The 18841-nt window shown below is 37.4% G+C and overlaps 1 protein-coding gene across 6 annotated transcripts in view; it reads right to left on the reverse strand.

The window, feature by feature from the left end:
- The window catches only part of C7 (complement C7), an 80346-nt gene that overhangs the window by 33063 nt on the left and 28442 nt on the right, over positions 1–18841 (reverse strand). For all 6 annotated transcript variants that reach the window (XM_028492879.2, XM_028492878.1, XM_028492877.2 and 3 more), the window contains 5 exons: positions 13953–14008; positions 12080–12155; positions 8987–9128; positions 6964–7111; positions 5580–5718 (listed from right to left, as the gene is read on the reverse strand). In XM_028492879.2, coding sequence (XP_028348680.1) covers positions 5580–5718; positions 6964–7111; positions 8987–9128; positions 12080–12155; positions 13953–14008 — 561 coding nt within the window. The remainder of the gene's footprint in view (positions 1–5579; positions 5719–6963; positions 7112–8986; positions 9129–12079; positions 12156–13952; positions 14009–18841) is intronic.

An 18841-nucleotide genomic window follows, 5' to 3' on the forward strand; every position in this document is an offset into this window, starting at 1 on the left:
AAAAAAAGCTAAAAAGAAAATAGAATATTATGCAGCCATCATAAAGGATGAGTGTGAGGACAAATTGTTCATGTTAAATGAAAAAGCAAGTATAAATGTGATATTTACAAATTCTATTAACCACAAATATGCAAGTATATGCCCAGTCAAAAAAAGACTAGAAGGAAATTCAACAAAATGCCAGAAAATATTAAAAATACTTTCATCACTACCCATGTTAAAAATTAGGCATTCATGCTAGAAGCATGACAGAAGAGAAGAAAAAATAGATTTAACCATACCTTTTATTCCAACATTATTTTCATTATATTATGAAATTGGTTTGTTTTAAAAGTCAAACGCAAAAATTCAGCTCAAGTCAAAATGAAGAATATATTATTATTCTTAACTACAAAGAGGATATTATTATTATTATTATTATTGAATACAAAGAGGACATTATTTTAAAATGTACTAGAGATTTCTAGAGTCACTAGATAGTGTCTCAGTCCTATTTGGTTTTGGACAGACACAGAATTTAGTTTCTTCTCTCGAGAAAGAAAAGTTACCTACCTTCCTTTCAATGCAAAAAAAAAAAAAAAAAATTAGCCTATTTTTTTCTCTTCTTCAGATGTACAATTCAAATACTTGATTCATGATTTATTCAGATAAGCCTCTTAAGAACTTTAGTTCAGCATCTCCTCACTCCCATGTACTCTACACATAGCCACAAGAATCCTTTCTCAAGGTAGTGTGATCTTAAATTTTCTTTAATACCCTCTTCCTTCCAGCTAAGATCCTGAAATTTCCCCAGACTGAGTCTTCCTCTGAAGTCACAAATTCAAACATCCTACACTCTGACATCTCTTACTCTTTTGACACTCATTCTATTATTGCCATATCTATTATTCAACCTCATAGAGACAGCCCTTCAACTTACTTTCCCTTCTCTTTCCCTATCAGCACCTTCATTTTGTCACTTCCTTCATGTTGTAGTTAAGCTTCATGGTTCATGACTTATTATTCTCTTGCCAATGAACCTAACTCCTGCCAATGAACCTTGCCTAGGTATGTTCTGCCACCATATTTGCCAGGCAAAAACTCAACCTTTGTTCAGTGCTCGCAGCCAAGCACCCTAGCACTGCTATAGAAAAATCACACAACCATCGATTGGTGTTACTGTAAGTCCATTCATAATTTCCAACCTCAGTGGAATCCTCAATACATTCCAGCAACCCTAAATCTCTAGCCAATTCTTTCTCCCATTCTCTACAGTATCTATTTCAAAAGTTCTGCACCCATCTCAATCCCCCAATCTTACAATCATTTCCTTCACCCTCAGAAGATAAACTTAACCTCTTTCTTTACAAACACTCCCACTATCAGACAGAGACTTCTTACACTTCTGGCTAACAAATTTACAGACTTAACGAATGTCTTCGCTTCCTTTCCTGTGCAGGTGTTCCTCCCCCGTCTAAGGCTAATTTCTCTTTTTTCTGTGTTGCATTCCCTCTCACCTCTTCAAAGGACTAATTAAATTGATTGATTACTCCCTGTCTTACAGCTTCAACTTTTCTTTCTCTACTGGCTCATTCCTATCAACGCTTACACATATTCTAACCCCACCTAAGTACAGTGCCCTGCAACGGCTCTGAGCCACACTTCTAGAGTTCAGACCCCATAGTTGTCATCTACTACCTCTGTGATTGTAGGTAAATTACTCAGCATTCTTTGTCTCAGTTTCCTCATCTGTAAAAATAGTAGATGACAGTCCCTACATATTTAGGTTATTATTTTTTAAAAGTTCTATTTAAAGCACTTGAGACGGTGCTTAGTATATAAAAGGTTCTTAATATATGTGAGCTACTTTTATTATCATTCAAATTATTTTCTGTTAACAAAGTAGATTTAGAAATCTCAGATATCTAGACACATACCAACAGAGGAAGCAGAGGATCAGATAACTAAGCATTAGTTAAAATTGCCTTTAGAATACGTTTTTGTTATTCATTTGATATACATATAGGATCTTGCTTTAAAAAATATAATGAAGTATACTAAGTGAAGTATACTAAATCAGAGAGAGACAAACATCATATATCACTTATATGCGGAATCTAAAAAAAGGATACAAATGAACTTGTTTACAAAACAGAAACAGACTCACAGACATAGAAAACAAACTTATGGTTACCAAAGGGGAAGGAGAGGGAGGGATAAATTAGGAGTTTGGGATTAGCAGATACAAACTACTATGTATAAAACAGATAAACAACAAGGTCCTACTGTATAGCACGGGGAACTATATTCAATATCTTGTAATAAACTGTAATGGAGAAGACTCTGAAAAAGAATATATATATCTGAATCACTTTGCTGTACATCAGAAACTAACACAACATTGTAAATCAACTAGACTTCAATAAAAAAATTTTTTAATATAATGAATTACATTCCAGATCAAAACAGGAGGATCCAGGAAGTTATTTTCTCCACCTTAATCTTTACTCACTCCCATCTGCAACTCATTACATGCTGAGAATAAACAAGACGGTCTTTCAGCATCTCCCAGGCCAAACCAAGCAGGGTGGCACCTTCCCAAAGTGACCGTGGAGCTGGAATGTGCTTATGTTTCAAAGGCTTCCTTGTGGTATGAAAAATATGAGCAAACAGAGAATGTGCATGGCATCAAAGTAAGTGGCTTACTCAATAAGAAACTGGGTTTGTCCTGGGTAAACTACCATGCTTATTTCCAAAACAGAGATTAGAAGAGAGATTGACTGATTATGTTTATTTACTAACATTTATGTTCCAACAAGCCAGAAGTCATGTTCCACCTGTAGAGGCCTGAACCCCCAGTGGCTCCCCTTCTATTTGAACTGAGGAAGACATTGACCGCCTCCATATTTGCACCTGGGTTTCCAGCTGCAGTGACTGACTCACTGCCTATTGCTTCCACCTCACTTCCCTTCGGCTGGATCCTAAATAACAGGCTATAATTTCCCTCTACTTCTGACAAACACCTTCAAATTCAGTGACTGGCAAGGCATTTCAGAGGTCAATCCAAAAACCAAGCCATGCTGTAGAAAACGAATGTCAGAATTATGCTGTTATTAAATTATTTTTCTTCTTCAGAAGCTGCAGGTTTCCAGCATGTCTCCTTTCCAACCATGTCAGAAATTCTCTCCCTTATTACTTCCTCTGTTCTGTAACTTTCTAAATTTGACTACATACACACACACACACACACACACACGTATACACATATATATGCATATATATACATATATGCAATTCTCCCCCTTATAATTATGAAAGAATGATCAACACATCCTCTTAGTAATATGAGGAGAAAAAATTCTCTTTATATGCCTATCTCACATTCTCCCTTCTGGCCAAAGGGTAAATTACAATATATGTTTTTCACCAAGTAGAATTTAGAGTCAAAAAAGTGGTTAATACAATATATTGGGAGAGTAAAATATACTAGAAAAATGAAGGGCTGTGAAGTCTGACAGACTGGATCCAAGCTCTACTGCTTATTAATTTGGTGACTTGAAGCAAGTCTGCTGAAGTCCTCTGAGCCTCGATTTCTATATATATAAAACAGTAAAATATTACTCACCTTCCACAGATGTCGTGAGGATTAAAATTACACAAAAATTGCCTAAAATAGTGCAGATGCCACAGGAAATATTCAAAAATTGGTAGCTATGATTATTTTTCAAGTCAGCTCCACTTTCTACTTTCATGATTCAATAACTCTTAAATGTAATTTAATTCCATTATAAGTTGGAGGTTGGTGGGTTTGCTCCTCATAATCAGAACTGCTTTCTGAAGATGACTAATTTTGGTAAACTAAAGCCCCTTCCTTCTGAATATCCTAAGAGTTTTGGTTTACAAATTTGGGAGTAATCAGTAAGGAGGGCTGAACTGGAAATTTTTGAGCTCTGGGAAGATGGGAGGAAAGGCATGAGAGAGGAGATCTTGGAAGAGATGAGCAAGAAAGAGGCTAAAACAGGATGAGACCAGAAACTTCTTTTGGCTTAGGTTGTGGAAGGACAGACAATTTAAATAGAGGATCTCAACTGTTTTTCTCGGATGCATTGGCACTATGAGGTAGACAATCTCTCCTCTATGTTCCCTCTAAATCTTCAGGAATTTCCCCTAAAGCCATTACTGTTTTGTGTGAGTAGATTTTGTGCTGAAATCAATAAATAGGATGAGTTTAGGTGTGTATGACAGAAACAGCCTGCAAGAAGCAGAAGCCTGCAGAGGAAACCTTGAGACCATAAACAAAATTTTAAAGTTTGGCAATATGGATGCTGGCAAGGATGTAGAGCACAGGCCACTCTTCCACACTGCTGGTGGGGTATAGATTGGTCATATATAGGTTTTGGAAACTTTAGTAGAGCGTAACCTAAACATAGCCTACAAAGCAGCAATTCGAGTTCCAGGTGTCTGCACTAGAGAAGCTCTAGCTCAGTTGTATGGAACTCATGCATAAGAATGTTCAAGGCATTTTCATAAGAAAAAAATAGAAACAGCAGTAAAAATGCCATCTACATCAGCATGAATAAACTTTAAAACTCTAATTTTGAGTGAAAGAATGATTCATAGAAGAATATGTACTCTATGATTTATTTATATAAGTGGCAAAGGACAAGCAAAACTAAATCACAAATTTTTCTTTAGGGACAAAGACTTATGGGATAAACATAGACAGAAAAACAAGGGAATGATTAATACAAAATATAAGACAGTGGTTGCATAGGCAGTACAGGTAGAGAAGATGTGACAGAGAGAGGTAGATAGGAGCCTTTAAGTCACTGGTAATATTCTATTTCTTGAGGTGGGTGGTGGGCATACATAGTCCTGTTTGTATTATTAGTTTTCTCCAAACTGCAAGTATATGTTATTCACAGCCTCTTGTACATATGAAATATTTCATAATTTTTTTAAAAAGCACTTTTAAGTAAGGCAACACTGTGGCAGTGGTTAGGAGACTATCACAACCAGTCATTAGCAGGGCCTTGGGTTTTAACACCCATACAGGGACAGACCATCAGGTTCTGGACCCACATGGAGTATGGAGTTCAAAATGAGATAATGGATATTTCAGCTTGAATGACACAAATTAAAAGTATCATTGCACTATAACACATATTTAAAGAATCTATATTCTTAAATAGTGAATGTAACATAAAAGAAGAAGACTCACAGATACAGAGAACAAACTGGTGGAACGGGGGGGGCAATATAGGGGTGAGGGGGTGGGACGTACACACTACTGTGTGTAAGATGGGCTCAAGGATGTATTGTACAACACGGGGAATAGAGCCAATATTTTGCAGTAACTGTAAATGGAAAGTAAACTTTAAAAATTGTATGAAAAAAAATTTTAAGAGTAAATAAAACATTTCTTAAAAAAAGAAAATGTATTCTTTTTAAGCCTATATAAGACATTTCTAAGAATTGACCACATATGAGGCCACGAGTAAATTCTCAACAAAATACCAAAAAAATCAATATCATATAAATAATGATCTCTGGCAACAATTCACAGATTAGAAAGAAATCAAATCAATGTAATTACGTACCTGGAATGTATAGGAGAGGCTATTTCCGCTCAGTCTGTAGAAATCTCTCCCATCCCCGCTAAACACCTTTCTGCATTGACCACCAAAACTTTTAGTATTGAGGACTTTGTTCCTAAACTGGCCAGTGAGCGCATTGTAACTGTTTTTTAAAAAAATGAAAGAAGAAAAAGCTGTTAAAAACCAGAAACACTGGGGCTTCCCTGGTGGCGCAGTGGTTGAGAGTCCGCCTGCCAGGGGACGCGGGTTCGTGCCCCAGTCCGGGAGGATCCCACATGTCGCGGGGCGGCTGGGCCCGTGAGCCATGGCCGCTGAGCCTGCGCGTCCGGAGCCTGTGCTCCGCGACGGGAGAGGCCACAACAGTGAGAGGCCCGCGTACCGCAAAAAACAAAACAAAAAAAAAAACAAACCAGAAACACCACTTGCTGAAACAGGCATCATTAGAGAACTCAAGATATTCTTGAAATATATTACAGTTAAACATCTCTGCGAGAGCTCAAATAAAAAGCCTCCTAAAGCACACTATGCATTACCCAACTCTCCCTGCTTGCTGTATGGTTAAAACTTATAGCTGGGGAAATCCATCATCCTTTTAGCCTAAGAACGTGTTTAGGAAACACACAGCCCTTTTGTAACTATGGCAACAGCTCGTTTTGAATTGAATCTATAAATAAAACCAAACAATTAAGATTACTCTTGAAGAGAGAGAACTCTCTACAATGATTTACAACTCGTCGGCCTCTTAGCATGCTAACTGGTATACTCTTTAAAGTAATTTTACCATTTTTCCGTTAATGAATTTTTATAGTAGTATAGAAAAATCACATCTAACTCTCACTCTGAAAGAGATTATTTTAAAACCTTGAAACTTTAACTTGGGTCTGACCGTTAAAAGTTTTTCAGAATTCTTTTTAAAAAGGCTAACTGGATTGCCTCAACTTCACTTGAAAGTTCCCAGCTGGTTTAGGTGATTACTTTTCAGTCTGAGTGTTCCAACACACTTTCTCTCTTCTTCCGCTACTCTCATTCTGTTGTCTCTTCATTCCCTTAAGTAGCCCCACATCAATGAATTAGTTGTCCCCCCTTCCCTCCCATAGGGGGACTGACTGGCCAGGTTTTCCCAGGTCTGAGGGGTTTCCTTAGATGCAGGACTTTCAGTGCTAAACCCAACAGTCCAGGGACAACTGGTCCCTCTATGCTTTACCACATATATTTACAGGTATATAGATAGGAATTTTTAAATTGTTTCAGGATGTGGCAAAGAGCTCTAAACAAAGTCTTGACTATTAGGTGATTTGTTATTAGACTTACCAAATCACAAAATAAAACACAACAGAATAAAAATTACAACCCATCGATGTGTACAGGAAGACACCCAACACCTTACCCATGTCCAGTAAGTTCTATGTTGGGAGGAGGTTTATCGAGGTCACAGGAAGGCCTGCTTTCTGAGTCCTCACACCTGTCTTCATCAGCACCGTCCTCTTCACAGTCAGAATCCCCATTGCAAACCAAAGATATGCTGATGCACTGACCTGAACACAAGAAAAGCCACCGCACAAAAACAAAAGAGGTGAAAAGGAAAACGCTACCTGGGATCAAAAGATTTCACCCTGGACCCTCAACACAACACTGACACTCTAATGTGAGTTTGAGATAAACCCTCAGTGCCCAGGGAAGGACTGCTGATTATTTTGGTCCTCATTTTTCCACATGCAAATTGATTCTGACCTTGGCTGGACACAAAATTGAAAATAGAACCTGAATTCAAATTCCAGGCTCTCACCCATAGGCATCAAGCACTTTGTCTGAATTCTCCAAAATCACACAATGCCAATCAATCACTGGAAAGACAGATTGACCTCCTGCCCTTCAACTTTCCATTTCTCTTCTGTAATCCCTGACCAAGATGCCAAAGTGCTGTCTTTCTTGGTGATTTAGATATGTATGCTTTGAAAGCATGGGAACTGGATTAAAAGATTAAAATTCAACATTTCTTTAGCACCTTCTCTGTTCAGGACACTCTTGGGTGTTGGGATTCAAATATGAATAAAAAGGGTATTCACCAGGGTTTTCATATACTTTACAATCTAATAGGAAAGAGTATGAAGTTAGATCATTACAATTCAGCAACGTAATTGTGATAGATAGAAGCCCAGGGTACCAGAAGTACAAGGAAGCACTAGAGGGTACCAGATGATCTAGCCCCGGCCTCCCTCCTCAGCATTATATCCAACCATTCTCTTACTAGCTTCCTACGCCCTAGTCATATTGGATCATTTACATAAATCAAAGACCAACCTTTTTTGCCATCTCCACTGACTTTGCACCTACAGTTCTTCAAAAATCAAATCACACATTACCTCCTCTCAGAAACTACCCTTGCCCCACAAGCTACAATGTATGTCCTTCATCTGTGCCCTTATAGTATGCATGGCACAAAACTGTCCTGATAGCACATCCCACTATGCTGTCACTTGATCCAATGCAGCAAACATTTGTTGAGAGTCTACTATGTACCACACACTCCAGATGCAAAAATAAAAGAAATATAATACACACCTTCAAGGAGTTCAGTCTACCAAAAGATATCCAGGGCAACAAATACTTCAGATTACAGATGATACAATACACATAGAGAACACAGAAAAGTGATCTGTTAAATAGCTCTATCAGTTGGGCATTTAGGGAAGGTCTCCCTAAGGTGGCGTCATCTGATTGGGTTTTGAAAGTACAATAGGAGTTTGACAGGTATTGTTGAAAAACACATCTAACACAGGAAATATTTATGTACTATTTTGCCCATAAAACTTTAAGAATTTTGAGGGAAGAGGCTATGTGTTTCATTCTACATCCACAACCCTCATTTCTGTATCTGGAACATAACAAGAATAATAAATGTTTGCTAAAAGTTGTTGAATAAACCTTTCTGCACAAATGCAACACAGACAATAGGTCAAATATTATTCAATCCAAAACTGTTTCATTCCCCCATGCATAGAGATGACCCGTATTGCTCCTTGATTAACTAATTAGAGTTGCTTTTCTTGTAAACATAAAAATAATTTGGGCAGTAATATTGATTTTGCCCAATTTCAGTCTTCATTCCAGACTCATTCTACATCTTCACCAAAAATGCAATGTCAAGAACTGCTTGGGTCTGTCAATAGCCATATTTTCAAAGAAACAAAGCGTATCCCCACCGTTATTACCAGATGACACCCATGCTTTTAAAAGAATGACAGTTGAGTGTGCAACTAATATGCCAATAAAAATTCAACTGATTTTGGGGAAAATTAATTTATAGGCTAATATAAATCCAGTACAATTCAACAAATACATACTGAGCAAATTAAACAAATAGCATTTGAATTTATACTCTGCATGCCGAACCTATGGGAAGCAAATACCTGAAAAACACCTGAAACGTTCTCCACATCCCTCTTCTGTTGGACATCCTCGTGTAGGTTCACACGATTGTGGTTCAAAAGCACTTCCAACACAGGGATGGCCGCCATACTGCCCATAAACAGCAATTGACCGCCTGCGGGTCTAAATACAAACCAAATAGCTTTTCGATATCTCCAGTTTCCTTTATCTGAGAAATAAAATCTGGGATAAATTAATACAATTGGAGAAATAATGTTTGTAAAATTGTTCTGGTGTACTACAGAAGTAAAGCCTACAAAATCAATGCACCCAGAAACCCACTTGTCTTTGAGTCCAGTGACACTTGGGTTATTATTTATAGAGCACTCCCAGTTATATATTTACTCTTAGGGTTGAATGAAAAAAAAAATTAAAAAAATCTTTAAAAAGTATGCTGGATAGACCAGATCACAATACAGAATGACTAATTTTTTGCCAAAGCAATGTACCAAGAGCTAATTAGAAATGGTGAAGTGAATTTTGCTGGAGAAAGAGTAAGCATATTGGGAAGGGAAGTTAAGATGAACAGGAGTAAGGGAAACCTTTAGAAAAGTGGTGGTAATTAATTTGAGCTGAACCTTAAGCCTTCTTCAGGAAGGCAAGGTGAGGCAAAACAATCCAGAGAGACAAATATGCTAACATGGAAGTCAAATTTACAAAACAGAAGCCTAAGTGGTCCACAGGTGAAGGTACATCTACAATGATACTTTACTGGACAACCAAAATTACTGACCTTTGAAATGGGAAAGATGTCAAAGGCCTACCTTAGGGTGGGGTGGGATAGGAGGGGGTAGAAAAAAATTTGAGGAAATCTCTAAGGCAAATGAGAAAACTAATTCATCCTAAAATTCATTTACTCAATATGAAGACATGTATCTAATGTTTAAACAAAAAGAAAGATCTGCAAAATCCTTTTCCTCCCCAAAGGCAATCAAAGGTGCATCTTTTAAGCCTCTTCCTATGCTCAACTCTTACCAGTTAATAAAAATGGACAAAATCTGAGATTCCAGAGAATTTAAACCTTGAGCAACAGGGAAGACTAGATATACAAACCAAAGTTGAATCTATTCATTCATCCTAAATTGGGACAAAGGGTCCAGGTATGTAATTTGAACTCTGAGCAGGTTTGCAACAGCCTGGGGCTTTCATTGCGTCTAAGCAGAGGAGTCATAGAGGAGTATGAGTGAGGAATGGAACTCAGTAGCGTTTCTTAGTAAGTTTTTAGTTTCTGTATTTAATTGTTGAAGACACCTCTTATATGTGACTTAGTAACATTGTGCTTTCTGAAGTTCCAAAGCATAGATTGCGTTGTCGTATAAGTAATGTTTTCCTTCTCCATAGACACCAGGATGACCTTGATGGCTGTCTGCTCTCATGGTCTCATTCTCACCTGTCAAATTCTGATCTTATGACCTCTTTTTCATTTTCACTTGTCTTTTTCTGGATGAAAATTCTGTTTTTATAATCTAAGCATGATGACCTTCACTCAAAAAAATTACTCATATGAAAAATACCTTCTATCTACCTCTATTTAATGTTCTTTCTTGTTTTTAAATTATAAAAATGTTTTCTGAGGTTGGTGTTTGTTTGACTTTTGTTTTGTTATTCATGTACCTGTTTGCCTGTAATCAGAGTTGTCATCTAATATTATATTTTCCGGAAACCAAATCCTAGTTACTTGTGTAACTTGTTTTGTAAATACCCCTCATGTAGATACTAAATAAATGCTGGAAAATGAGGATAATGATGATGCTTCAAAACACAAGTTATCTTCTATAATATGGTTCTGTTATTTTAATAATTTTAAAATGATTTTAAATGCACATTTTTATCTAAACTGAACCACCTTTAAAATATTTTACAAATATCAAATCATGTTGTACACCTGAAACTAATATAATGTTATATGTCAATTGTATCTCAGTACAAAAAAAAAAAAATTAGCCATTCAAATGTTCAGAACTTTTGAAACCAACATTATATTTTTGGAATTTATCCTAAGATGATTATCAGAAAAAAGACATATCTATGTGCAAAAATGTTCACTAAAGTTTTATTCATAATAACAAAATATATAAATAACCTAAATCTCAAATAATAGGAAGTGGATAAATAAGATAGGTATACACATATAATGGAACATAATTCAGCTGTTAAAATTCATGCTGATAGTATAATGTTAAGTTAAAATAGAATACAAAATCATGATCAAATAATCCTATTTTAAAAATCATAAGCACATAGAAAGAAAATAAATTGAGGAAACACCCAGATGCCAGTCAATAGAACTTTAATTAAATTTTTTAAATGTACATTCATACAATAAAATGCTATGTAGCCATTCAAAAAGAATAAAGCAGATCTGTGCTTACATGGAAAAAAAAAGAAAAGAAAAGAAATTGAAAGAATAAATACTAAAATGCTGACCTATTGGTTTCTTCTAAATGGTAGAATTATAAGTAGTGTTTTCTTTATTTATATAGAAATAAACCATTTTATTTCATTTATAAAACAATAAATCATTTTCTCCAATGATTAATTTATAATAAGGAAAAAAAATAGACATTTTTAGAAGTACTCTATAATCTCCCAGTCAAGTCTGGTATTTTATTTATATTACTTTTGTATTAAACTTTAAAAATGTTTGACTTTCCATGGTCATTCACTATTATTTAGGTAAAATGAAGCAGCTATTTTGCTACTCTTTAGTGTTTGTTTCAAATGAAAAGAAAAGTTGAATCCAGTAAATATGAAATTTTGAATTATCTACTAACTTCATTTCACGCTATTCTTATTTCTCTGATAGTGAAAGAGTGAGTTAGTTGCTTTTAGCGTCTCTCCTATGTATATTTGTAGGCTCAAATGTAAGATTTAGAAAAGTCCTACAAGAAAAATGAGAATGCAGAAATTTTTTATTACAATATTAAGTATGAAATAAATCATACTTTTTCCCTTCAAAATTACTAATTACATTTTCAAAAAATAAAACAACATTCAGAAGTTAATGCCATTGTGTCCACACCTAAGCTATTTCTACATATAAATAGTAAATACAAAGTTTTCACAGGTCCTACCTGAGTCTTGGTACAACCATTGCATTCTGACCAAGGGGCATATGAAGCCCACTGGCAATTGACTGGCGAGGTGGCACTGTCATAGTGTCAAATTGTCCATCATAAAGCCGACAGAAAGGTTGGAGAGAAGACAAAAAATTGGCAAGAATAGTCAAAAATTGCTTCACGATTTTTTTCCTAAGAGGCACCAAGAGGATCCCAAAATATATAAAAATATAGGTGGGAAGGACTCACTTTTTCAGAGATTTATTAAATATCATTTATGAAATATCTAGAATGTACCAGGCACTATTTAGATACTAGAGCTATAAACGTAAAAGAGATAGGATACTGACAATTGGTAGAGGGGAGGATGAAGACACAGATGTGTAAACAAATAATCATAACACAAAAATATAATCATGATCCTTTATACAGTATAGCTAATGAGAGAGATTTCCTAAAAGAAATGTGTACAGCATAATGCATTGTGGAAATACACATAAGAGAGTGTCCAAAGTTGGGAGGCTAAGTGAGAACCTATAGAAGGAAGGTATTATGGCCTTTGACGGGATTTTGGACGATGAATTGAAGAGCTATACAGAAATTTAACTGAGAGACAACAAGCTCTAAAATGACCATATGAGAAGTAGGAAACCAAAATCTGGCAAAGGCTAAATGGACGAGAATTTAGTTTCATGTGCTCCCCCTGTTTATTTAGGTCACTTCTCAAGCACACACCCAAGTACAGTAGGGTCAAGTTGAGCTCAAAGAATTCCACCCAAATAAAATACATGTGGAAAATGACAAGTTGACTCTCTTACAATGCTTACTCTGGCTGTGTCCAAGAGGTCATGTTGCTTAGTCCAAAGAGATTAAGGAAGACTTAACTAAAACCACACTTTACAAGGGGTAGAGGAACCAGGACTCCTGATTTCTGGACTTTGAGTACATTCCTAATCTGGGAGACATCTCAGGTCAAGGTGATTCCTGCTTAGTTAAGCATAGCACTGCCAAGTGCTGCAGATAAGGAGTCCCGTTTGTAGCTCAGGTGCCCTTATGGGGCTAATCTTGCTAACCTGTAGTCTTGATATGGCATCAGTGATCCAAATGCCTTAGTGTTTTTGACCTTTAAACAATCTGAACTTAATGCTGTGTCTATTTTGTCTCCCAGAGACAGGCAGAGGCCTTCCCCAAACACCGAGGCTTAGGAAGGGAAGCTCGCTTGGCCTCACCTCCTCTGTGCACCCCGTCCAGTCCCCTCACAGAGCCCTTATCACACCTGCATTGAAATCAACTCTTTCAAGATCTCAATCACCCCCTCTGCTCTCAGTACCGTCTGCCTCCTCTGTGTCCCAGTCACTGGCACAACTCCAGACACATGTTCTGACAGTTCGATGAGGTAAACCGACCTGGTCCTCTCCCATCAGACAGTGAAAGCAAAGCAAAGCCGTGAGTAAACGATGCTGGCTTTTTTCCAGGTCTCAAGAGCCAATAAACCTATTTTCTTAAAAAAAACTCTCAACTTTTAAAATCCCAAAGACTATTTTGCAAAGATTACATTTAAAAATCAAATTCTGCTCTAAGATATGTAAGTCAGCTGCCATTCCCTGAATTGCAGGTAAAACCATGGTACTGGGAGAAGCAGGAAACCTTGAGGTGTTTTTAGTCTTCAGGTTTCTTCCTTACAGGGAATAAAATAAAGTAAAATAAGAATAAGAATAAAACATGCTTTCTCTATAATTGCCTTTTCTAAAAAAGGGAAAGAAAAAAAGTGTTGAAGGGCTAAACATGCTCAGGCTGCAATGTAAAAATCAGACCATACTTAAGAATTTCCTTAAAATAAAAGAAATAATTGTTAATGACTTCCACACACAATACAAAAAATTCTCACCTTGAAAAAACTTGGAACTCTCCTATAAATCCCACCAAGAAGAATAAACTTATTGCCTAAGAGGGGGAAAAAAAACAATAAAGCAATATTTTAGTTAGCATTGCTTTAATGAGTCAAAAGTGAATGCATTTTTACAAGTCAAGATTTGTGAGTTGGGAATAGAAAGAGTGAAAGAACCATGGAGAAGCCTCGATGATTCTGCTTGACTTTTAAGTCTTCACTTTAAATAAAAATTTAATACAATTCTCTTTTTTCTTTATTTATCTTTTTGGCCACATTGGGTCTTTTATTGCTGCGCATGGGCTTTCTCTAGTTGTGGAGAAAAGGGGCTACTCTTCGTTGCGGTGTGTGGACTTCTCATTGCGGTGGCTTCTCTTGCTGCGGAGCGCGGGCTCTAGGCACACGGGCTTCAGTAGTTGTGGCACACGGGCTTAGTTGCTCCAAGGCATGTGGGATCTTCCTGGCCCAGGGGTCGAACCCGTGTCCCCTGCATTGGCAAGCAGATTTTCAACTACTGCGCCACCAGGGAAGTCTCTAATACATTTCTCTTGAGTTCACCTCCCACTATTCATTTCTGGAAAGACAACTAGGGGCTAGGTGATGTCATTGACAAATAAATTGAAAAGACTCCCTAGAGTTAAATGTTCACAAACATTGCTTTAGGGCCCCATCATCTTTTAATTCCTTACTCCACTCTCCTCTCTAACTTTGGTACCCATGAGGACACCAGAGAAGAGAAAGCCTGGAAAGAAGAACAGTTCCAAGGGCTGAGAAGCTAAAAGAGAAATAGCTTCCTAGATGGAAAAATCAAAAGTGGAGGTACTTTCCTAGCCAGAGGTGCCATAATACTCATCACAATCCTTAGTTCTGCGGGTGGTTCCTTCAGTCTTTAAAACAACACAGAGGCCTTTTATAATCACATTCATGTGATAGCAGCAGCCTAAATATTGAGCATCTGACAGGTTATGAAATTGTATGTAAAATGTGATTACATTTTGTTTGAAAATCAAATGTGTATTGAAAACAAATCTAGAAAGAAACATAACAAAGGAGAATAGTTCATTTCTGGTTGTGAAATCATAGGTGACTTTTATTATTTTATTTTCATTTCTATGTATTTTCCTACTTTGACAACTGAATGTGAAAGGAAATACAGTTCAAATCTGTACTGGAGGGGCTTCCCTGGTGGCGCAGTGGTTGCGCATCCGCCTGCCGATGCAGGGGAACTGGGTTCGCGCCCCTGTCTGGAAGGATCCCACATGCCGCGGAGCGGCTGGGCCCGTGGGCCATGGACGCTGAGCCTGCGCGTCCGGAGCCTGTGCTCCGCAACGGGAGAGGCCACAACAGAGAGAGGCCCGCATACCACACGAAAAAAAAAAAAAAAAAATCTGTACTGGAGAGTCTTTAAGAATATCAAAAACATTCAACTCATAACTCAGTAAAAAAGTCCTTAAATCATCTTACCTCACATTTTACCAGGCCAGTGTTCTTTCTCTTCTCTTGATCTCCCCAAACCTCTTTTCTCTCAGGGTAGCTGTGGAATGGCTTCACAACATTTTTTCCAGACCCTTCTACTCACCTTCCTAGATCACCCATCCTCTTATTAGGTATCTTTTTTTCAGTTGTAAAATCCTAATTGCCTACTTCTGCCTTTTACAGCCTTACAGATTTTTTAGCCTATAATCTGATTAACATAACCAAAAGGGCAGAGAGGTACCAACAGCTGTGGGCACCCTGGAAATGTGAACAATGGTGGGAGAGGCTATGGATACTTTTCTGATTTTTCAACAAACACGTGAAGCACATAATGGAAAGCAACACCTTTTAAACGTTGGGTTTGTTTTTTTTTTTTAATTACAAACTGCAGTGGTTGTTTCTTTTCAACAATATGTCTTTTTTTGTACTATGTAACTCATTTTTCCCGCCCTTGGGCCAGCCTATCTCATAGCTTTTTTAGTCACTCCCAGGCGTTCTGGAACAATCTAACAGTCAAATTTCAATGTATCATCCAATTTTAAAGGTCTATGCTACTCCCAGGTCCTGCGGGAGGGGTGGGGTCCACTTCGAAGTTCCTCTGCTTTATTCTCCTTCTTCTCTTCCCCACCTCCCCAGGATGCCTGTCTTCTCCAGAGTGAGAGCGCAGGAGTGAGAGAGGCAAGAGCCGAAAAGATCTTGCTTGCCCGATGCAGCTGGAGTCTAGTGATGGTAAATCAGGGTGTGTTGGATGTTTGAATGCCAATTCTTTATCTCTCATGGTGTTTTTGTCATTCTTTGGATATCCCTCCTTTAAGAATCTACAACCACTGTTCTCTGGCACAAATGATTCGTCTCTTTGTTCAGCTCTCTTGAGTCTCACCAGTGCCTGCTTCCTGATGCTGTCTGCTGGGGTTGCTTCATCCTGCAGGCGTCTCCCAGACAGAGTCCCTGACAACCCAAGTCTGGCCCCTTTCTAAAGGTCCACATCTGGTTCATGGGATACCTGCACACATCCTTGCCCTGTCAAACTCTGGATGTCAGGATGTAACCAATACTGCTGTGTTCACTTACTTGCTAACCACAGGGCAGTGAACCAGCCTATGCCTTTAGATTTTCTCAAACGTGAGTAGGGTATCATTCCCTATACACCCTCATGCTCCAAGGGACACAATATTGCATACTTTTGAGGATGGAGATGGCCAAAGGGTCACCAAACAAATTTAGGGCTACTCTTTTGGTATTGCAATAATACTGCATTGAATGTACAATATCTCACTTTAAAATGTGAGGGTGCTGAGCACCTATTATTATTGGCCTTTGACTCTCAGGCAAAACAGGCATTGTGAAAAAATCCATTTTAACATTCTATTACATATTTTTAAAAATGTCAACGAAGTTTTAAGGGATATACTTTTTCATCAGAAAAGATAACTTTGCCACCATCTTCCTTGTATAAATATTATAACCCATGAAGATCTGCTTATCACAAGTTCATGAGTTATACAAGCTGAATCTCTTAACCAAAAGAATGTCTTGAAAATTTGCTAGCTGAGTACCTGAAAATGAAGCAGTTATCATTCCTTGCCTTTGGAAAGAGTATCTCATCAAATGGACAAGATAGAACAATTACAAATTAATAAACAAATTAATGACAGACATAGACATACATCTGAGTTAACTCTATAAAAGAATTGCTTAGTTGAAAAGATATCGTATCTTTGCAGTGTGTAATGTAGCTAAGCTGGGACTACATTTCCCAGAATTCTCTTCTCTTCTTTCTTATGACTGAAAGAGCATTAGCTCTACCTCCTTCCTCTAAAGTGTTCCAGCTACAACCATTGTCTCTATGCTTCTAATTTCTCCACATCTGGTCTTTTACATTTGTCTGTTCAATCATGAGCCCATTTGAGGTAAAAAAATAAAATATTAATTTCTCTAGCATACACTGGGTTCCAAATATCCAAATTCCAAGAGAAAAAAGTATGGAAAAATCAAATCTAATTTCTTAGCATGCCCTAATTAATATCTTGATCAATAAATTTAGAACATAGGGCACCAAACAGATGAAGAAGGTAGATTTTAAAATCAATTTACTTACATCTCTATCAGAAATAGACATCAATTTGCAACACTTCTAGTGATAAAGAAATGCAAAAGGGCACAATAATATGATTTGAGTACTTTGTAGCCATTAGAAGCACATTATAGATTGAACAATGACAGGAGAACATGCTTATGATATAGTGAGTAAAAAGATTCAGATCTAGATTGATAGCAATTTCATAAAATATATTTGGTACATGTTCATATAAAAGTCGGAAAAGAAATAGATTAAAATGTTAATAGTGGTTATCTCTGAGTGGAGAAATAATCGATATTATCTTCTCTTTGAACTTATTTTTGCCAAGATGCTAGTATGATAATCTGGAAAAAGACATTTTTTTAAAGGCACAAACACCATCACAGTATAATTGACAGAAGACAGCTGATAACATCAGATCAGCTCTGGGTGTGTCGAGGAAGCAGAAAAGCCCTCATCTGAGACATCACTGTGCCTGACCACATCCCAGCACCATGTGAATCATGCTTTAGGTTTACAAACCCCAGATTCATCTCAGTCCACGGAAGAGAAAGTGAAGGTCTGGACCACAGCCAGCTCAGAGGGAAACACTTTTTGCTCTAAAGTCCTAAAACACTTCAGACCCAGTTATCTCCTATCCAAGGGATACAAAGAGAATGAAAAGAATTCTGGGACCACCTCTCTGAATTTAGTTCACATGAATGGCGGGGGAGTGGGGGAGAAAAAAGAATACTCCCTCTTAAAAGGCCAGACCTGAAAACCATTTCTAGTGGTGTCTTCATAGCCTAAGTTTACCTTCTCTGAAATGTATCACAAAAGCATACCCTTCAGATTTACTGTAAAAATATGAATCTCTACTTTCAAATATAGGTGAGAACTCTGCATGCAACTCACAAAGAAACCATTTCTTTATTTGTTGATATTTTATCAACCAACTGAAAGATAAAAGTAAATATGTTACCCCAGCAGAAAAATGTCATAATAATCAATGATCCATCTTTAAGCACAAAACAATTATTAAGATGTCTCATCATAAAATAAGTAAGGAAATTGATTGATGGTTAATACAAACATTAGGAGAAAGTATACTAGCTAGATGACTCTAGGAAATGCATCCTATTCTTTTTGAGCTAAAAAGCATTTTAAATTTTTAAATAAAAATACAAGACAGAGGGGCTTCCCTGGTGGCGCAGTGGTTGCGCGTCCACCTGCCGATGCAGGGGAACCGGGTTCGCGCCCCGGTCCGGGAGGATCCCACATGCCGCTGAGTGGCTGGGCCCGTGAGCCATGGCCGCTGAGCCTGCGCGTCCGGAGCCTGTGCTCCGCAAAGGGA

This window comes from Physeter macrocephalus, chromosome 8 (assembly GCF_002837175.3).
Source record: "Physeter macrocephalus isolate SW-GA chromosome 8, ASM283717v5, whole genome shotgun sequence".
NCBI lineage: Eukaryota > Metazoa > Chordata > Mammalia > Artiodactyla > Physeteridae > Physeter > Physeter macrocephalus.